The sequence below is a fragment of the Sardina pilchardus genome, chromosome 4, assembly GCF_963854185.1.
Source record: "Sardina pilchardus chromosome 4, fSarPil1.1, whole genome shotgun sequence".
Taxonomy (NCBI): Eukaryota; Metazoa; Chordata; class Actinopteri; order Clupeiformes; family Clupeidae; genus Sardina; species Sardina pilchardus.
The window spans coordinates 31,833,614-31,850,695 of record NC_084997.1 but is presented as its reverse complement, the minus strand read 5'-3'; the positions used below and the strand labels follow the sequence as shown (position 1 = coordinate 31,850,695).

The 17,082-nt window shown below is 44.7% G+C and overlaps 2 protein-coding genes across 2 annotated transcripts in view; both read left to right on the top strand.

Moving 5' to 3' along the window:
- The first annotated feature begins 4,152 nt into the window (after positions 1 to 4,152).
- On the top strand, positions 4,153 to 8,550 carry LOC134078846 (zinc-binding protein A33-like). Its single transcript, XM_062535001.1, has 6 exons — positions 4,153 to 4,538; positions 5,442 to 5,531; positions 5,650 to 5,880; positions 6,948 to 6,970; positions 7,056 to 7,171; positions 7,630 to 8,550. The coding sequence occupies exons 1-6, from the start codon at positions 4,350 to 4,352 to the stop codon at positions 8,154 to 8,156; spliced, it is 1,176 nt and encodes a 391-aa protein (XP_062390985.1). The 5' UTR covers positions 4,153 to 4,349; the 3' UTR covers positions 8,157 to 8,550.
- Positions 8,551 to 9,971: 1,421 nt separating this feature from the next.
- Positions 9,972 to 17,082, top strand: part of abi2a (abl-interactor 2a) — a 46,514-nt gene continuing 39,403 nt past the window's right edge. The window contains 1 exon segment of the mRNA XM_062534997.1: positions 9,972 to 10,156. Coding sequence (XP_062390981.1) covers positions 10,040 to 10,156 — 117 coding nt within the window. The 5' untranslated portion in view covers positions 9,972 to 10,039.

Genomic DNA, 17,082 nt, shown 5'->3' with positions numbered 1-17,082 from the left:
GTATGTTTACTTATTTTATCATCTTTTTAACTGTTCTTATTTGCAAGCCAGGCTATGGAAATGTGTCCCAAGCCACATGACCAATTGACACCTGGTGGCCATTTACCTGTAATTAAAGAGGAATAATGCAGGATTGGCGATTTCATCTCTGGTTTCGGTTTCGTTTTTCGTTTTCGCTCGTTTTATGCTTGCATATTTCTCTGCAGAGCTTCCCCGACAGCTTTAGCGTGTATATTTATACATATATAGGCTATAAATATATAAATTGCAAGCGTGGTTCTTCTTGTTCCTTTCGCGTCTCTGACTTCCAGATGTAAACAGCAGACGATCGTTTATCAGAAAGTTGCAAGGTTGTAATAGCGGATAGGGACACTAGGGGCGGTAGGAAATGTGACTGTTTTCGATAAAACTGGTCAGTCAAGCAAAACAACGATTTCTAAGCGATTGTATGACTATGAAAAAGTTGCATAGGGTCTCTTAAATTACACTACAGGCTCATGGATCTCATAGAGCAGGATTTCCAACTGGTGAGTGGTGTCCCCCTGGTGGTTGGTGAAGGTGTTGCTGATGGTCCTGACCCTGTAGTTATTATGTGGAGGTCACTGTTTCCTATTCAGTGCAGGTCCTTAGGATGCTTCCTTAGTCCCATAGAGCAGGATTCTTAGTTCCTGTTCTGGGTCACAATCAGCTGGAAACTGTTGTCATAGAGCACAACCTGATTCTGTCCCTGATGTGCTGAACAGCTAGCCTGGCTAGCGCCTACGGCCTACCATTTCTCAATGAGACGTGGTCTGGCAACCGAATGTTCATTTTCTCGTATTTGAAAAAATGCCCAGATCCGTTCATTGGGCACCACGGATGTCTATCAAATGCGTCTGTGCATAGCTCATCATCGTCTTGCTTTCCCCCCTATGTGATTGATCCCCATATGAGGCAAAAATTACATTTGAATCAAATTGCGTGCAAGGCAGCATGGGAACACCCAGGCTACTGAACAGCAGTAACTCCACCTTGTTGAAGGGTTTGGTATCTTTAAACTGCAGAATTGCAGAACTGTTAATTACACACACATACGCGCACACGCACACACACACACACACACACCCACCCACACACACACACACACACACACACACACACACACACACACACATACGCACACACATACGCACACACGCACACTGAAAGAGTGTTCCCAAATGCATGCCATGGTCTCCTCACACACACATTGGAATCCTGCCAATAATGTCAGATGTATCTCTCAGGAGAATTGACCAGGAGGTCCACAGACTTATGAATGACCCACGGATGTTTATTTCCTTTCCATTTTATCTTTACACTTGATATGATGTTTCTGACATTAAATATTCTTGGTTGTTGATTGGCTGCTGTGTGAAATCCGCTGCCTATAGCACTATGAATTTAGCATCTCTACTGCATATTTCAGATGGAATTCCACAGCTATTCAACAATTATTATAAATGTACAGATGTCAAGTATCCAGTTTAGCCTACTATCTACTGAAGGATATGGTCCAGCAACTGAAGCTTGTTCCACTGATTCAACACATACAGCTCCCCCTGGTGGCAGTCAGAATATGACAGGATAGAGAGCATTTGGATTCACATACTGAAAGTCTCTTTGAAAAAACAGTTTTGACTAAATTACATCACTTTAGAATTAATGTACATTGAATTGTGTGTTTTTCAAAACAATTCAGTGGTGTAATTGACATGTTGTAAATTATCAGATGAATAAATGCAATTATTGAATTTGGTATTTCTTTATGTCAGGGAATGTGCTCTATGTGACAGAGTGTGAAGTAGAATGTGCTCAACGAACATACTGTGTTTGTGCAGCACTCTGATGATATGTGCTGTGAGCACTGAGATGCTCAAATGGCCCGTCTGCTGTCCAGACTTATCAAATTAGGTGTGTCATGGAATGAAAAACATGATTAAGAGTACCTCTGTGGTTCTGAACCCAAACCCACAGCAGCACTGACTCCTGAATGTTAGTTATTCCAGAGCCCAGTGCACACTGCAGGATCCAGAGAGGGTTTCAGGGGCTCTGATCAATGTGGCAAAGCACCTGGGCAACCTGAAGTTCAGAGTCTGGGAGAAGATGCAGGCGATACCATACCATAGGTGCCTCTCATTTAGAGTTTATACGCCCTCCCTCGCTCCTCGGGTCTCGATCCTCACTGATGTACATAAGGAATGATGGGGCGGCAACAATGATAGTCTTTCCCTTGGTCTATCTTTCTTTATGTAGATCAGTGAGGATCGAGGCCCGAGGAGCGAGGGAGGACGTATAAACTCTAAATGAGAGGCACCCAATGAGTTGCTCCAACACAGTGAGTTGCTGTTTGAGAATATAAATACCTATCATAAAGTGATTCTAGCACCCGCAAGCCTTGTTGGCGGACATGACACCTTAAATTATCCACATTCTCTCTTTTGGTCCGCCTTAATTCCATGAAAGGTGTTATATATGGGGCAGCCGTGGCCTACTGGTTAGGGCTTCGGGCTTGTAATCAGTAGGAGAAATGGGTGGGGGAAGTGGTTGAGCACTGCTCTCCCACCACATCCACGGCTGAAGTACCCTTGAGCAAGGCACCTAACCTCACTGCTCCCCTTGAGCAAGGCACCTAACCCCACTGCTCCCCTTGAGCAAGGCACCTAACCTCACTGCTCCCCTTGAGCAAGGCACCTAACCTCCCTTGAGCAAGGCACCTAACCTCACTGCTCCCCTTGAGCAAGGCACCTAACCTCCCTTGAGCAAGGCACCTAACCCCACTGCTCCCCTTGAGCAACGCACCTAACCCCACTGCTCCCCTTGAGCAAGGCACCTAACCTCCCTTGAGCAAGGCACCTAACCTCCCTTGAGCAAGGCACCTAACCTCACTGCTCACCGAGCGCCGCTGCAGTGTTCACTGTGTGCTGTGTGTTCACTAATTCACGGGTGGGATAAATGCAGACACCAAATTCCTTGTAAACACAAGGCCGAGAAGCCTGATTCACATTTACATAAGTAAAGATTAACAACTCCAAAATCATCGACAGTCCAAAATCAAAACATTACTTACCTAGTGCTCTTGAAAGAACTGACTTGATATAAGAAGACTTTGACTTATTTTGTCTTACCAAGACAATTTGCTTAACGCACTGGTGGACACATTTGCTTGTTTTCAGGATAATAATCTTAAAATAGTCAAACTAATAAGTCAAATGATTTTAAGAGGAGTGTAGGTGTCTTTACACTTTAAACTTTCAGTTTCTTGTAGTGTATTTATAGTTCATGTGCTTTATAGAACTGAACATTTGGCATTAGGGGAGGCCGGTGGTGTGTGTGGTATAGTGCTGGTACTGCATATACTCAGCTTGCTCTCCACCACGGCACAACACTCTCCCCATGCTGTGAAGCAGAAACTCCAGAGGATCAGAGTGCAGCTGGACTGGGACAGAGGGGAGCGGTCATTCTCTGACCCCGACAATAACACACACATACTGTACACACGTTCACACACACTTTCACTGAGAGAGTGTTTCCAATGTTTTTGAATTCATCAGAACTCTCTCCTCTTATTGTAACACTGCAGCATCCCAGTGAGACCTCATCAAGCATCAGTGGATGATGGGAATGCCAGACTCTGGGAGCAACACACATTTTGAATGTGCAGTCACAAAGCTTTCTGTGCTTCTGTGGTGTTAAATGTGCTTATTTTTTTAATCAGTAAATTCATCAAACGTGACATTCCAACTTTGCATGATTATTATTATTTTCTAAGGGAGGTGAGGTGTTTGTGTGTGTGTGTGTGTGTGTGTGTGTGTGTGTGTGTGTGTGTGTGCGCGTGCATGATATTCACCAATAAAAGCGACCAGTTTATAATGCCTTGCAGCCATGATGAACTCATCCAACTTCATTCATTTTGAGTCTCCTACATTAAATTAAGATTTCTGCAGTGACTCAGACATCTATAAGTTTGCTGTCATTTGAGACATCAGGTGGTGATTCTCCTGACTTGAGTGACTTCAGTGCCAAGAGTGACAGAGGAACTGGCTCTACAGGACTGATCAGTCAGAGTCCTTTACTGAAGCCCCACCCACGAACTTACTTACTGTAGGAGGAAACACAGGGGAGAGACGGAGAAAGGCTGTTGTTAGTTCTCTGTTAAATAATTAATAGTTTAGTACAGATTAGCCTACTGGCAAAGATTGGAAAAGAAGCTTTGTGCATGTTTAGCAGAGTATGTGTTAGTCACAGAGTTGAGAGATACGAGTGTATGGCAGTTTGTTAAGTTCTGAGAGGTTTAAGTAAAGTTGGTCAGGCGTGAAATTTAGGAGGAAATGTCTTCACTGTCAGATATGGATTACAGCGGTCCTGTGTGCTCCCAGGTGCTCTGCAGTCAGCACAGTGAGAAACTCCAGCTCTTCTGTGAGGAGGATAAACAGCCTGTGTGTGTGGTGTGTCGAGACTCCAAAAAACACGATGGCCACTCGTTCCACACTATTGTTGAAGCAGCACAGGAGCGTAGGGTAAGATTCTACTCTGGCAATACTGGTGATGAGATCTAAAACACACAACTAGATCTATTTACTCATACTGTATGTGGATTCACGACGGTCATGGAAGAAGGGATTGTAATGGCTTTAATGTACCAGTAGATGGCGATGTCCAATTACTGCATTCAAATATGAACCATTATTGACTTTTATATTGTATATTTGGGGACACCTCACTGCCTGATGCAGGTTGTGGATCAATAGCTCAATAAATCAAACCAACAGTGACATCATGTCTCACAACTCAAAGAGACATTTAGAATATTGCACTGAATCAAATCATTTGCCCCATGCATGATGTTTTAAGCCCCCAATGCTGCCTTTAAGTCGACAGTGGGGGCTTACAAGACCACAGAGCAAATAATGTACACTGAAATATCACAATATCTATCAGAAAAATCACAATTAAATATTTTCCCCAATTGTGCAGCCCTGGCTAAGATAATCTGATTATCTTCTTCATGCATAGAATTCACCAAGTGCCTGCATGGAAGCAAACTTTAAGAAACCTTCAACTCCATAACAAAATGTAAAAGTTGACATAACTGCAAAACTATTGCAATAATCATTACATGAGATGGTGTCATTATCCTATGCACCAAAATTGACTTTAAAACATTGAAATAGATTTGTCCACATTCAGTTTGCTTTTGCCTCATCTCTTAATCTCTCTAATTATCTCTTATTTTGCAAGACCCATAACATCTCTTCATTTTGTGGTTGCCTCCATCCCTGTATCAGTCCTGAATCTACAGTATGCACAGATACAATATCTACATATTCTCTCTCAGACTCCCTACTCATGCAGCTACTTGGTTTCATAGTGCCAGTATTGTAAGTGCCGTGTAGACTGAACATTGTGCTCATTCATTCCAGGAGGAGCTCAAGATCCAACTGCAGTTTTTACAGAAGAAACTGGAGACATTTGAAGAAGACATCTGTCACAAAACAGCAGCACATATTACGGTAAGATCTGGATTATAATAAAGGAGTAATAGTTTAGTCACCATTAAGCCATGATCTAGTCCAAATGGAATTACTGTAGATCAATATACTGTATATTTTGTAATGTTGTTTCATCTAGAGTCAGTCTGAGCTCACAGAGAGGTTGATCAAAGAGGAGTTTCAGAAGCTTCACCAGTTTCTACAAGATGAAGAGACAGCCAGGATAGCTGCACTGAGGGAGGAAGAGAAGCAGAAGAGTCAGATGATGAAGGAGAAGATTGAGAAGATGAGCAGAGAGATCTCAACTCTTTCAGACACCATCAGAGCCATAGAGAAGGAGATGGAAGCTGATGACATCACATTCGTGCAGGTACTGTAGGAACCTTCCTGTCTGTATAATGAACAGACTTAGATCTGCTTTAACAGTTAAAAAAAAAAACTCAGATTGTAATTTTTTTCACCTGAAGTCTCACACGTCATCGTATTTTTAAACATTATTTTGACCTGTGCAGGACTGAGCTGCTGTCATATTTGGTACCACTTTGAGGTACATCTATTTTGATAAATAGTTTGCCTTGTCTTGAATGAAGAGTTCATGAGATATTCCACCAAGAGTAATGGGTGGAGATGGACGCTGAGCTGTGTGCAGAAAGTTAATGTGATATACTGTAATCTAACGTGAATTCAACATTCATTTTCTTACAGCAACTACTAATATCATCAGAATCTTAGATAATACTCTGTCAGGTGATATGCGTGTGAGTGTGTGTGTGTGTGTGTGTGTGTGTGTGTGTGTGTGTGTGTGTGTGTGTGTGTGTGTGTGTGTGTGTGTGTGTGTGTGTGTGTGTGTGTGTGTGTGTGTGTGTGTGTGTGTGTGTGTGTGTACTGTATGTGTGTGTGTGTGTGTGAGATAGATAAATAGATAGATAAATACATAGACAGACAGGTAGGTGTTTTACATCTGGTCCTGCAAATAATTATTGTATTAGATATGTTATACATCACACCACTTCAACAGGCACGGGGCAACCCTACATATTGTTGGACTTGTATTTATGCAGGCTGTAGGCAAGGGGCCCCTAGTGTCTGCCAAAGCGATAGCACTAAAAGATTTTGGTTTATCACTTACACACTTTTTGCTGCTCCCCAAATATGCCCCGGTTGTGGGTCATCCCGGTGTTCCCCGGCTCCTATGTTCCCTGGTTTTCCCCAAACGGGTCGTTTGTTCCCCGGTCCCATACAAAGTGGGGAACATAGGACCCGGGGAACATAGGTATGCTCCGCCATCCCCTCTGGTAGAACCCCCTCTAGAGCACTTCATGGGGTTCAGTGGAGGGCAGCTTCAGCTGGACCAGACTCTGGCCATAATATCACAATATCCTAAATGCATTATAGTAATTACAATAACATTTAACATTATTCTTCTTATTTCTTTAGAACTACGAGAGCACAGTGGTAAGGTGAGTGATCTGCCTCCTGTTTCTCTCTTCTCTGTGGTTCCAAACCCAAACCCACAGCAGCACTGACTCCTGAATGTTATTCCAGAGCCCAGTGCACACAGGATCCAGAAAGTGTTTCAGGAGCTCTGATCAATGTGGCAAAGCTTTTGGGCAACTTGAAGTTCAGAGTCTGGGAGAAGATGCAGGAGATTGCTCAATACAGTGAGTAACATGCTGAACACAAACACAAATAAGCAATGTGAAGAATGAGGACAGGATTGACTGTATACATTTTCTCAAAGATGCCATTGAGAAGAATCAACCAATAAACTCTATCATTAACAAAAGATTTTAACCATTTCAGTTCATATTCATAGGCAATAAGCATTTGATTGTCAGTATGGATTTTGGATAACCTATGGGGAGTCCTATGGGGAGTTTCCATAGGGCATTTACAAAGCACATGAGCATACCTTGGCAAATAATGGTCTAAAGTACTCTTATCATTATTCAAGTCATATCAAGTGACCTAGAGGGGCTGAAATGTGGTCAGTTCACATAGATCCAGGATTGTGACCATTACAGTTGGTAACACCACTATATTGTTCATGACCATCACTCACATCCTCATCACACATCACTCAGTGTTCAGCTCATGTGTGTGTTCTTTCTCTCTGCAGCTCCTGTGACTCTGGATCCCAACACTGCACACCCAGAACTCATCCTGTCTGAGGATCTGACCAGTGTGAGATGTGGTGATGAGGCACAGAAGCTTCCTGATAACCCAGAGAGATTTGATTTGTACTACAGTGTCCTGGGCTCTGAGGGCTTTAACTCAGGGACACACTGCTGGGATGTGGAGGTTGGAGAGAACACAAGCTGGCATGTGGGTGTGATGACAGAGTCTCTCCAGAGGAAGAGAAACGTTCTCTCAGTGAGTGGAATGTGGTGTGTGTGTTGTGATCGTACTGTATCAGCATATGCTCCTCCTCATGACTCCACTCCCCTCACAGTGCAGCAGAAACTCCAGAGGATCAGAGTGCAGCTGGACTGGGACGGAGGAAAGCTGTCATTCTCTGACCCTGATAATAACACAGACATACACACCTTCACATACACTTTCAATGAGAACGTTTTTCCATACTTTTGGACTTCAGAGCCCTCTCCTCTTAAGATTCTACCAGTAAAAGCATGTGTTACACTGTAACATCCCAGTTAGATTGAAGTTATATCTTCTCTCTCACATGGATGATAACAATGCAAAACCTTGATAGTGAAAGCTTGAATTATTACTACAATTTCTGAATATGTTGAAGAATTAATGTTGAGAAATAATCTAGAAATAATAATGATTTTATAATGTTTGTAAATTGGTAAATTCATGGCTTTGATTAAATGTTTACATCAAGTGATAGAACTTGGAAGTGACTATCTGTGTGTTAGGAAGACGTTAAAACTGAGTTGACAATAAACCGAAACTGTGTTTGAGGATAACCATCTCTTTCGTGAGTCTTTAGAAAGTGAATAATCCACACATTTAAAACATATGATTGTTAGATTTGATTGCCTGTCTTCAACTAAACAAGGATCATTACTGTTCTTTCACCACTTCATTTTAATAAATCAAATCAAATGTTAATCATGGTTTCATTTTCCTCCTCCTATCTAGCCTGCATTATATCGAATGTGTGCTTCATCACTGCAATAGTGACCACCAACACTAGGAGACACCATTTGACCTAAAAACTGTTAAGGTAACTGCCCCTCATAACGCTCATGGAAATGCATGCAGCGTAACTGACTTTGCAAATAGGATATTTTCTTATGGCTAATAATAATAGCCTACTAATAATGCTCAATATGGAAACATGTCAGATAATCTCCAGCTATGTTTGTCTTGTTGAACTCTGGATCTCACTCATATACAATAGTGACCATATGGGTCCTTGGTTACCTGTCTGACCAAGGCCCTTTGTACCCTGATTACTCTGTTTGCCTGGGAGGCCAGATCTACAGTAGTAAGACTGTTGGTTGTTCCAAATCGTTTCCATTTAAGAATGATGGAGGCTACCATCCTCTTGGGCACTTTCAATGCTGCAGAAAATTCCCTGAATCCTTCCCCAGATCTGTGTCTTATTCACACAATCCTGCCTGGCAGGTCTACGGAGAATTCTCTCGACCTCGAGGCCTTATATAGAAAGATACGTGCCTCTCCTAATAATGTCCAATGAATTAATTTAGGCCCAGGTGGATGAAGTTGTAGAGGCAAGGACCATCGATAGAAAAAGGATGCACGAGCTCAACTGCAAGCATCAAAACAAAGAGTCTGAATGCTTATGGAAATTGTTTATTGGGGTATTTTTTTCATATATACATTTACAAAACACTTGAAGTTTTTGTAGGTCATTGGAGCATTGTGTCCAGATTGATGAGAAGGGGGAAAAAAATCAATTTTGAGATGTCTGAAAGAAAAGAAAGACAAAATTGGAAAGGATCTGAAAACTGTAGAAGACATTGTAACCTTTTTAACGTGAAACATATCATTTTGTTTTAATCAAGAACAGCCATGTCCATGATCATACATTTCACTTCACAAAACAGATACCGGTGTGATCTAAATAAGCTTACATTTGGCTAGATCAGTTGCAGTAGGCCTACGTCAGCCACAGTGACTTTCCAACCTTGCCAAACAGCAGGCCTGAAATTGTGGGAAAAGCTCAATTCTGAAGCAATAACTAGAGATATTGTGTATAGGACATGTAGGACTCTTTAATGTTTAAGGTCTTAATGTGTCCAATGTGTTAAATTATCACATTGATTTTGTCTATGAAATAGGGTCTAGGGTCCATCATTTCCAATTGGTTCATGTGGTATAATTGTATACAATATAATGGTTAATAATAATAATGATCTATGATGATGCTAATTGGTAGTTAACATGACTGAGTGACCACACGCATGTTATGTGATGTCCACAGTGGTTAAAATATTCCCAAATTTCCCTGAATTCCCGTGGAAAGGAAGTAGCGCTCCCTGGCGCTTCCTGTGCACGAGCGCTCGTGCGGCAGTTTGTGTAGAAAAGATGTAAAGATGGCGGAGCTACAGATGCTCTTGGAGGAAGAAATTCCTGCAGGTCGGAGAGCGTTGCTGGACAGTTTCACAAATCTCGAAAGAGTTGCCGAGTACTGCGAAAGTAACTATGTACAGGTAAGAGATGCTGGTTCCTTACTGAACTGCCGTAACAAACACAGTATCTGCAGTGTGCGCGCGTTGAATTGCACTTCACGAATCGCGGGGACTGGCTGTGCTTTTCAACGCTTTGATTTGGTTGCGTTCAGCATTTGGCTGCTACTCCGCTACTAGCAGAAGTAGTGGCTGTGAAAATCTACAGCTAACTTTTAAAAAGTTTTACAGCACAGCTCTGTATGAATGTTGAGGTGTACGTATCATGTGTAGACATGATTTGCAAGGAATTCTTTATTATTTATCCACCTAGCTTGTGCTTTGGATTGTTTTGGGTGGTCGTAACTAAAGCTGTTGTTGTTTGGTGGTCACCGTGTTAACTTCGATAGCAAGTTGACAGGTCTTAAGTTGATTGGTTCACTAACACTATTAGCTTATTCGTAAAAGGCTACCATGTGCTGAGTTTGGGATCTATGAAGTTGCCGTTTTTTTACGCTGTGTATGCGACAGATTAAAGTGTATGTTGATCCTAAACTCTGTTAGCCAGCTAGCTCTATAACGTTTGTTCGCTGTGTTAGTAACACATTGGCGAGCTGTGTGTCAAAAAGTGTTTGCTTAAAAAAAAACGTTGTATTAAGTAAACATATGTCCTACTTCAGATTACACGGGACTGAACGCAAACAGGCTACGCTGCAGCCTGCAGTCATGGTGCCAAGTTGTTTGCTTTACAGTCAACGTAACATCTAGAAGTCAGACTGTCACATAGGGAATAGCCTATAGCCTATGTAGTCCCATACGTGAATTCAAGCTACATTGCTCTCCGCATGTTACTGTAGTCAGCCATAATATTTTAACTGCGCCTCATAATTAGCGAGTCTGTTCTGCAAGCGCTAACATGCTGCAACATTTACGAGATCCTATTTAATGACAAACATACCTTCACATAGCTTGCAAACTTGTTATTTGCAGCGGTTGGAATTTAACTGGGAGAAAAATAATCAACGGATTGTTTGTTTCAGTATGAACACTGTCTGAGCCCGTCATCGTGTCTCGCTGAACCGTTCACTTTTGTTTCTTGAACACGTCTCAGCAGAAATTACATAGGCGGATAGTTAACTGGAGGCTAGCCTAAATCAGGCTGAAGATGACCAACCAATCTGCTGCAATCTGGTAAGGGTTGATTAGTGAAGTCTAGAACTGCCATATTCATTCGCAAATTGCGGAACACAGTCTGTTTTGTCATGCAGCAGAATCCTAACGCCGGCCACCGGGCAAACGGTTTCAATTCACACTCGTGTGACCAACGTCTGATCGGAACAACTGTGTTTTGAGTGCGTAATCAGCTTTGGACATGGGGACACCTGTTCCGCCCACTACCCTTTGCCAGAGCACGGTTAGCGGTGGTGAGGGATTTTCAGCAGCTGTCTTGCCCGCAGAGGGCTGCCCTGTCCTGGACATCATTCCGCGCCAGATCAAGGCAGGATCCAAGCACAAGAAGAGACGTGTGTGTGTGTGCGTGTGCGCGCGCGCGCGTGCTTATGTGTGTGTCGTGACGCGACCGTCATCCAGGCTGTTTGGCTTTTCGTCAGTTTTACAGTTACACGTCTTGGAGGTCCATGTTTTTCCATCTGTAATTATATTCTGAAACGGCGATTGGCCTTGAATGTAGGCCATCACAGATTCCCAGCTGTCCTTAAACTTCGGACAGGGGAGAGATCTAGGTTAGTGGTCAGCCCGTTGTTAAAAGTCAGTCAGTTATCAAAAAAACAAACATATGAGAAGTAATCTCTATGTGTTTGTGTGTATGCGATCAAGCACACAGCAGAAGTGGTGTGTGTACATGTCTTTGCCTTGTGTCTGGATCTGTGTGTGTTCTTCTTGAGCCCTTCTCTTGGTACACTACAAACAACATGACACAACATGACATTTGGCACTCCGAAGCATAGAAGTAGAAAAAAAACTAGAGCAGTCTCAAACCGTACTCTTCCTTCCCTTTGACTACATCACAGTGTGGACCAGGGAGGTCTGTTGTTCTGTCTCGATCTGCTCTGTCTGTCTATTGCCTATTACCGCCTATAAGTGCAGCAGTTGGGGTAGGGAGTAGGGAGTAGGGAGTAGAGGAGAGAGGAGGGAGTAGAGGAGAGAGTAAGGAGTAGGGAGAGGGGAGAGAGTAAGGAGGAGAGAGTAGAGAGTAGAGGAGAGAGTAGGTAGTAGGGGAGAGAGTAGGGAGTAGGGGAGAGAGTAGGGATTAGGGGAGAGAGTAGAGAAGAGAATAGAGTAGGGGAGAGAGTAGAGAGGGAGGAGAGAGTAAGGAGTAGGGAGAGAAGAGGAGAGAGGAGGGGAGACAGTAGAGGGGAGAGAAGAGAATAGAGTAGGGGAGAGAGGGAGGGAGTAGAGAGTAGGGGAGAGAGTAAGGAGTAGGGGAGAGAAGAGGAGAGAGGAGGGGAGAGAGTAAAGAGTAGAGGAGAGAGTAAGGAGTAGGGGAGAGAAGAGGAGAGAGGAGGGGAGAGAAGAGAATAGAGTAGGGGAGAGAGGGAGGGAGTGGAGTAGGGAGAAAAGAGAGAAAAGGGGAGAAAGTAGTAGAAGGGCTTTATGTGCTTTTCCCAGCCCAAGGCTCGAGTACACTCCCAGAGGCCCTACTTTGCCTTTTGCAGGGTCCTGAGTCTGCGTCTGGTCTGGAGTTCCAGGCAGTGTTGAAATATTTAGATCTTCCGCTGCAGCTCCCCAGCAGCAGTGGGAACCGTAACTGTAGTAATGGCAGTAATAGTGGTAACCATAGCAATGGCAGTAATAGTGGTAACCGTAGTAATGGTAGTAATAGCGGTAACCGTAGTAACGGCAGTAATAGTGGTAACTAGTAATGGCAGTAATAGTGGTAACTATAGTAGCAGCAGTAATAGTGGTAACAGTTTTCAGAGAGTCCGTATGTGTGGGACAGAGGAACCATTTACATAGTCTGGTTGGATGCTCTCTGTCCAGTAAAGGACTTCCTGCATGGAAGAGTCGTTGTGTGTGTGGACAACTGCTGTGTGTGTGCGTGCAGAACTATTGTCTGAGTGTGCGGAACCGTTATCCATGTTCCCCCGCATGGCCTGCTGGGAACATTTCTGGCGGAGTCGGTCTCGCTCAGCAGATGAAATTTCACTGTTGATCTGGCGGCACGCGTGCACTGTAATCACACATAATTTTCCCTGAGACACTCACACTCACACACACAAACACACACACACACACACACACACACACACACACACACACACACACACACACACACACACTGTTGCGATGTGAGACAGAACTGATTGCGGAGGCCTCTGGGACTGCTGATGGAAGGAAATGGAGACACACACACACACACACACACACAATTACTGTTGGAGGAGCGATTGAGCCCCTCAAAGCCTATCAACACCTAGTCTACATCTCGTTGAAAAACACACACACACACACACACACACACACACACACACACACACACACACACACACACACACACACACACACACACACACACACTGTGATTATACTGTAGAAGATCCCTATATGCTTATTGTGGGGAGGGAAAGGGGTGGATGCGTTTTACACACTCAAACACATACACACAGGCACGTGCACACACACACACACACACACACACTCGTTCATACTGAAAAGATGTATTTAGCACACACACACACACACACACACACACACACACACACACATATGTACATTCATTCATTCATTCATTGTATAATATGTCCTCTCTCCCCAACTCCCCCACGCCCCTAGGGACGAGCATAGGTGCAGCCACTGCAAGCGTGTTGATTTGCTCTCTCTCACGCGTACACACACACACACACACACACACACACACACACGCTCATTCATGTTACTTCTATCTAATCAGTTCTGAATGCTAATCGGCCCAGTGGCGCTGTCATTACTGCGGTCCTCCCACATGGCTGATGTAGTGTTATGTAACGGAGGGGTGTATTAATTAAGCTACTGATAGTCGTGTCGGCTGAGTGTGTGTGATAGTCGTGTCGGCTGGGTGTGTGTGATAGTCGTGTGGGCTGTGTGTGTGTGTGTGATAGTCGTGTGGGCTGTGTGTGGGCTCTGTGTGTGTGATAGTCGTGTGTGGGCTGTGTGTGTGTGATAGTCGTGTGGGCTGTGTGAATGTGTGTGTGATAGTCGTGTGGGCTAGGTGTGTGTGGGCTATGTGTGTGTGATAGTTGTGTGGGCTGTGTGTGAGCTGTGTGTGTGTGTGTGATAGTCGTTTGGGCTGTGTGTGTGTGTGTAATAGTCGTGTGGGAGGGGTGTGTGTGATAGTCGTGTGGGCTGTATGTGTGTGTGTGTAATAGTCGTGTGGGCTGTATGTGGGCTCTGTGTGTGTGATAGTCGTGTGGGCTGTATGTGTGTGTGATAGTCGTGTGGGCTGTATGTGTGTGTGTGTAATAGTCGTGTGGGCTGTATGTGGGCTCTGTGTGTGTGATAGTCGTGTGGGCTGTATGTGTGTGTGTAATAGTCGTGTGGGCTGTATGTGGGCTCTGTGTGTGTGATAGTCGTGTGGGCTGTATGTGTGTGTGTAATAGTCGTGTGGGCTGTATGTGTGTGTGTAATAGTCGTGTGGGCGGGCTGTGTGTGATGGTGCATGCATTGAAGGAGTGTGGCCATGTTTTCTCTGTATGTCCCCGTTTGTGTGTGTGTGTGCATATGTGTGCGTGTGCACATGGATGTGCACAGGCCATTGCACTTGCACTCACACACACACACACATGTACACACACACACTTTCACGCTAATATACACACCGTCCGCTCCCTCTGCGCACACATCTGAAAAGCTAGGTCAGTTAGAAGAACATGTGCACACACACACACACACACACACACACACACACACACACACACACACCATCCTTACAGAACAAATCATGTCAGTCCTGGAGATTTGGACAAACAAACATGCAGGGGCACTTAATTTGACAGCTAATGAACTAGTGACATCAGAAATCTCCCTCATGGAGCCGGAACAATGGGGCTATATCTATTATTAGGCCCCTAGCAGCGGAACACACACACACACACACACTGCCTACTGCCAGGGGACTACTACACATAGTGCATTGTGTGTGTGTGTGTGTGTGTGTGTGTGTGTGTGTGTGTGTGTGTGTGTGTGTGTGTGTGTGTGTGTGTGTGTGTGTGTGTGTGTGTGTGTGTGTGTGTGTGTGTGTGTGTGTGTGTGTGTGTGTGTGTGTGTGTGTGTGTGTGTGTGTGTGTGTGTGTGTGTGTGTGTGTGTGTGTGTGTGTGTGTGTGTGTGTGTGTGTGTGTGTGTGTGTGTGTGTGTGTGTGTGTGTTGGACCTCTTCAGCACTTTACTCTTACCTCTCTTCTTTCCCTCTGCTTTCCTTTATCCTTCCTCTGCCTTGCACAGTCCAACTGTGTGTGTGTGTGGAAGGAAGGGAGAGAAGTGTGTGTATGTGTGAGAGAGAGAGAGAGAGAGAGATGCAGGTTTGCATTTGACTTCCTCTCTCCCCTGTTGTTGAGAGATGGACCCAGTTCATGCAAATGTTCTGTCAGTGAGCTTTGCAACCCTGGTTTCCTGCAGTGGAGGCTGGCATGCCTTAACTGGACATGAAATGGCCCATAGGGGTTGATTTCTGATCTCTCTCTCACACACACTCACACACCTCACCTGGCCCACACAGACACCTGGCCTACAGCCTAGCTGATGGCTTGGAACTTTGAGGTTTCGGCGTCCACACAAATGAAGTGTGTGTGTGTGTGTGTTCTACAGGTCTAGTAGGAGTTGAACTGCTGTTTTGTGCCATCTGTCCTCCGCTTGCAAAGGATTCCTCAGGCGCAGCCACATTCTGCACCCTCGGAAATGCAGTCTGTTTTGTGCCATGGCTGAACTTCTACTGTGAGTTCAGACTTCCATAGTGCGAGGGAGGAACCCAAGGATCAGTGGGAGGGGGCGTGGGAATGGAGAGGAGAGGAGAGAGAAAGAAGAGAGAGATACAGAGAGAAAGACTGAAGGAGAGGAAGAGGGAATGAAAGTGGTGATTTTAAGTGTACGATCACACAGAAAGAACTAGAAGATTTGAGAGAGAGAGAGCGGGAGAGAAATAGGGAGGGAATTTTAATGGAGGGAAAGAGGTGAAGAGATGAAGTGTGAGTGTTAGTGAGAGAGTGAGTGTGTGTGTGTGTGTGTGTGTTAGTGAGGGAGGGAGAGTGTGTGTGTGTGTGTGTGTGTGTGTGTGTGTGTGTCTCTGTCAGTGAAAGAGAGAGAGAGAGAGAGGGTGTGTGTGTGTGTTAGTGAGAGAGTGAGTGTGTGTGTGTGTGTGTGTGTGTGTCTGTTAGTGAAAGAGAGAGAGAGAGAGAGAGAGTGTGTGTGGCGTGGGCCCCCTTCTCTTCTGCCCCACAGCAGCTGGGAGTGTTTAGCTGCTGCTGAAGCCTCCTTCAGGTAATTGGAAGCAGCCTTGGTGCTGCTGTTCCAGCTACGCCACGGAACACGCTGGAAAGGCCCGCGCAACACTCCGCTCCAACACTCCGCTCCAACACTCCGCTCCAACACTCCGCTCCAACACTCAGCTCCAACACTCAGCTCCAACACTCCGCTCCAACACTCCGCTCCAACACTCAGCTCCAACACTCAGCTCCAACACTCCGCTCCAACACTCCGGACAGCAGAGAGAAGAGGGGGAGAGGGAGTGGTGTGGTCCACTATTTGTTTGGATGGGTTGCTTGGAGATGGCATGGCGAGCTGGCTGTGTCTCGCAGAGCTGCGTGCTGCCGGTGTTGAGACTGACGGAGGGATTCTTTCTACCTGTGCATTTAACACAGGTGATATCACTAATTATCTGATCTACCTGACTGCTTATTAGGATGAGCTGGTTTACTAAATGGTTGGATCAAGTACTTGGCAGGACTTTTACTTTCTGAACTCGGGATGTCCAGTCTGCCTCT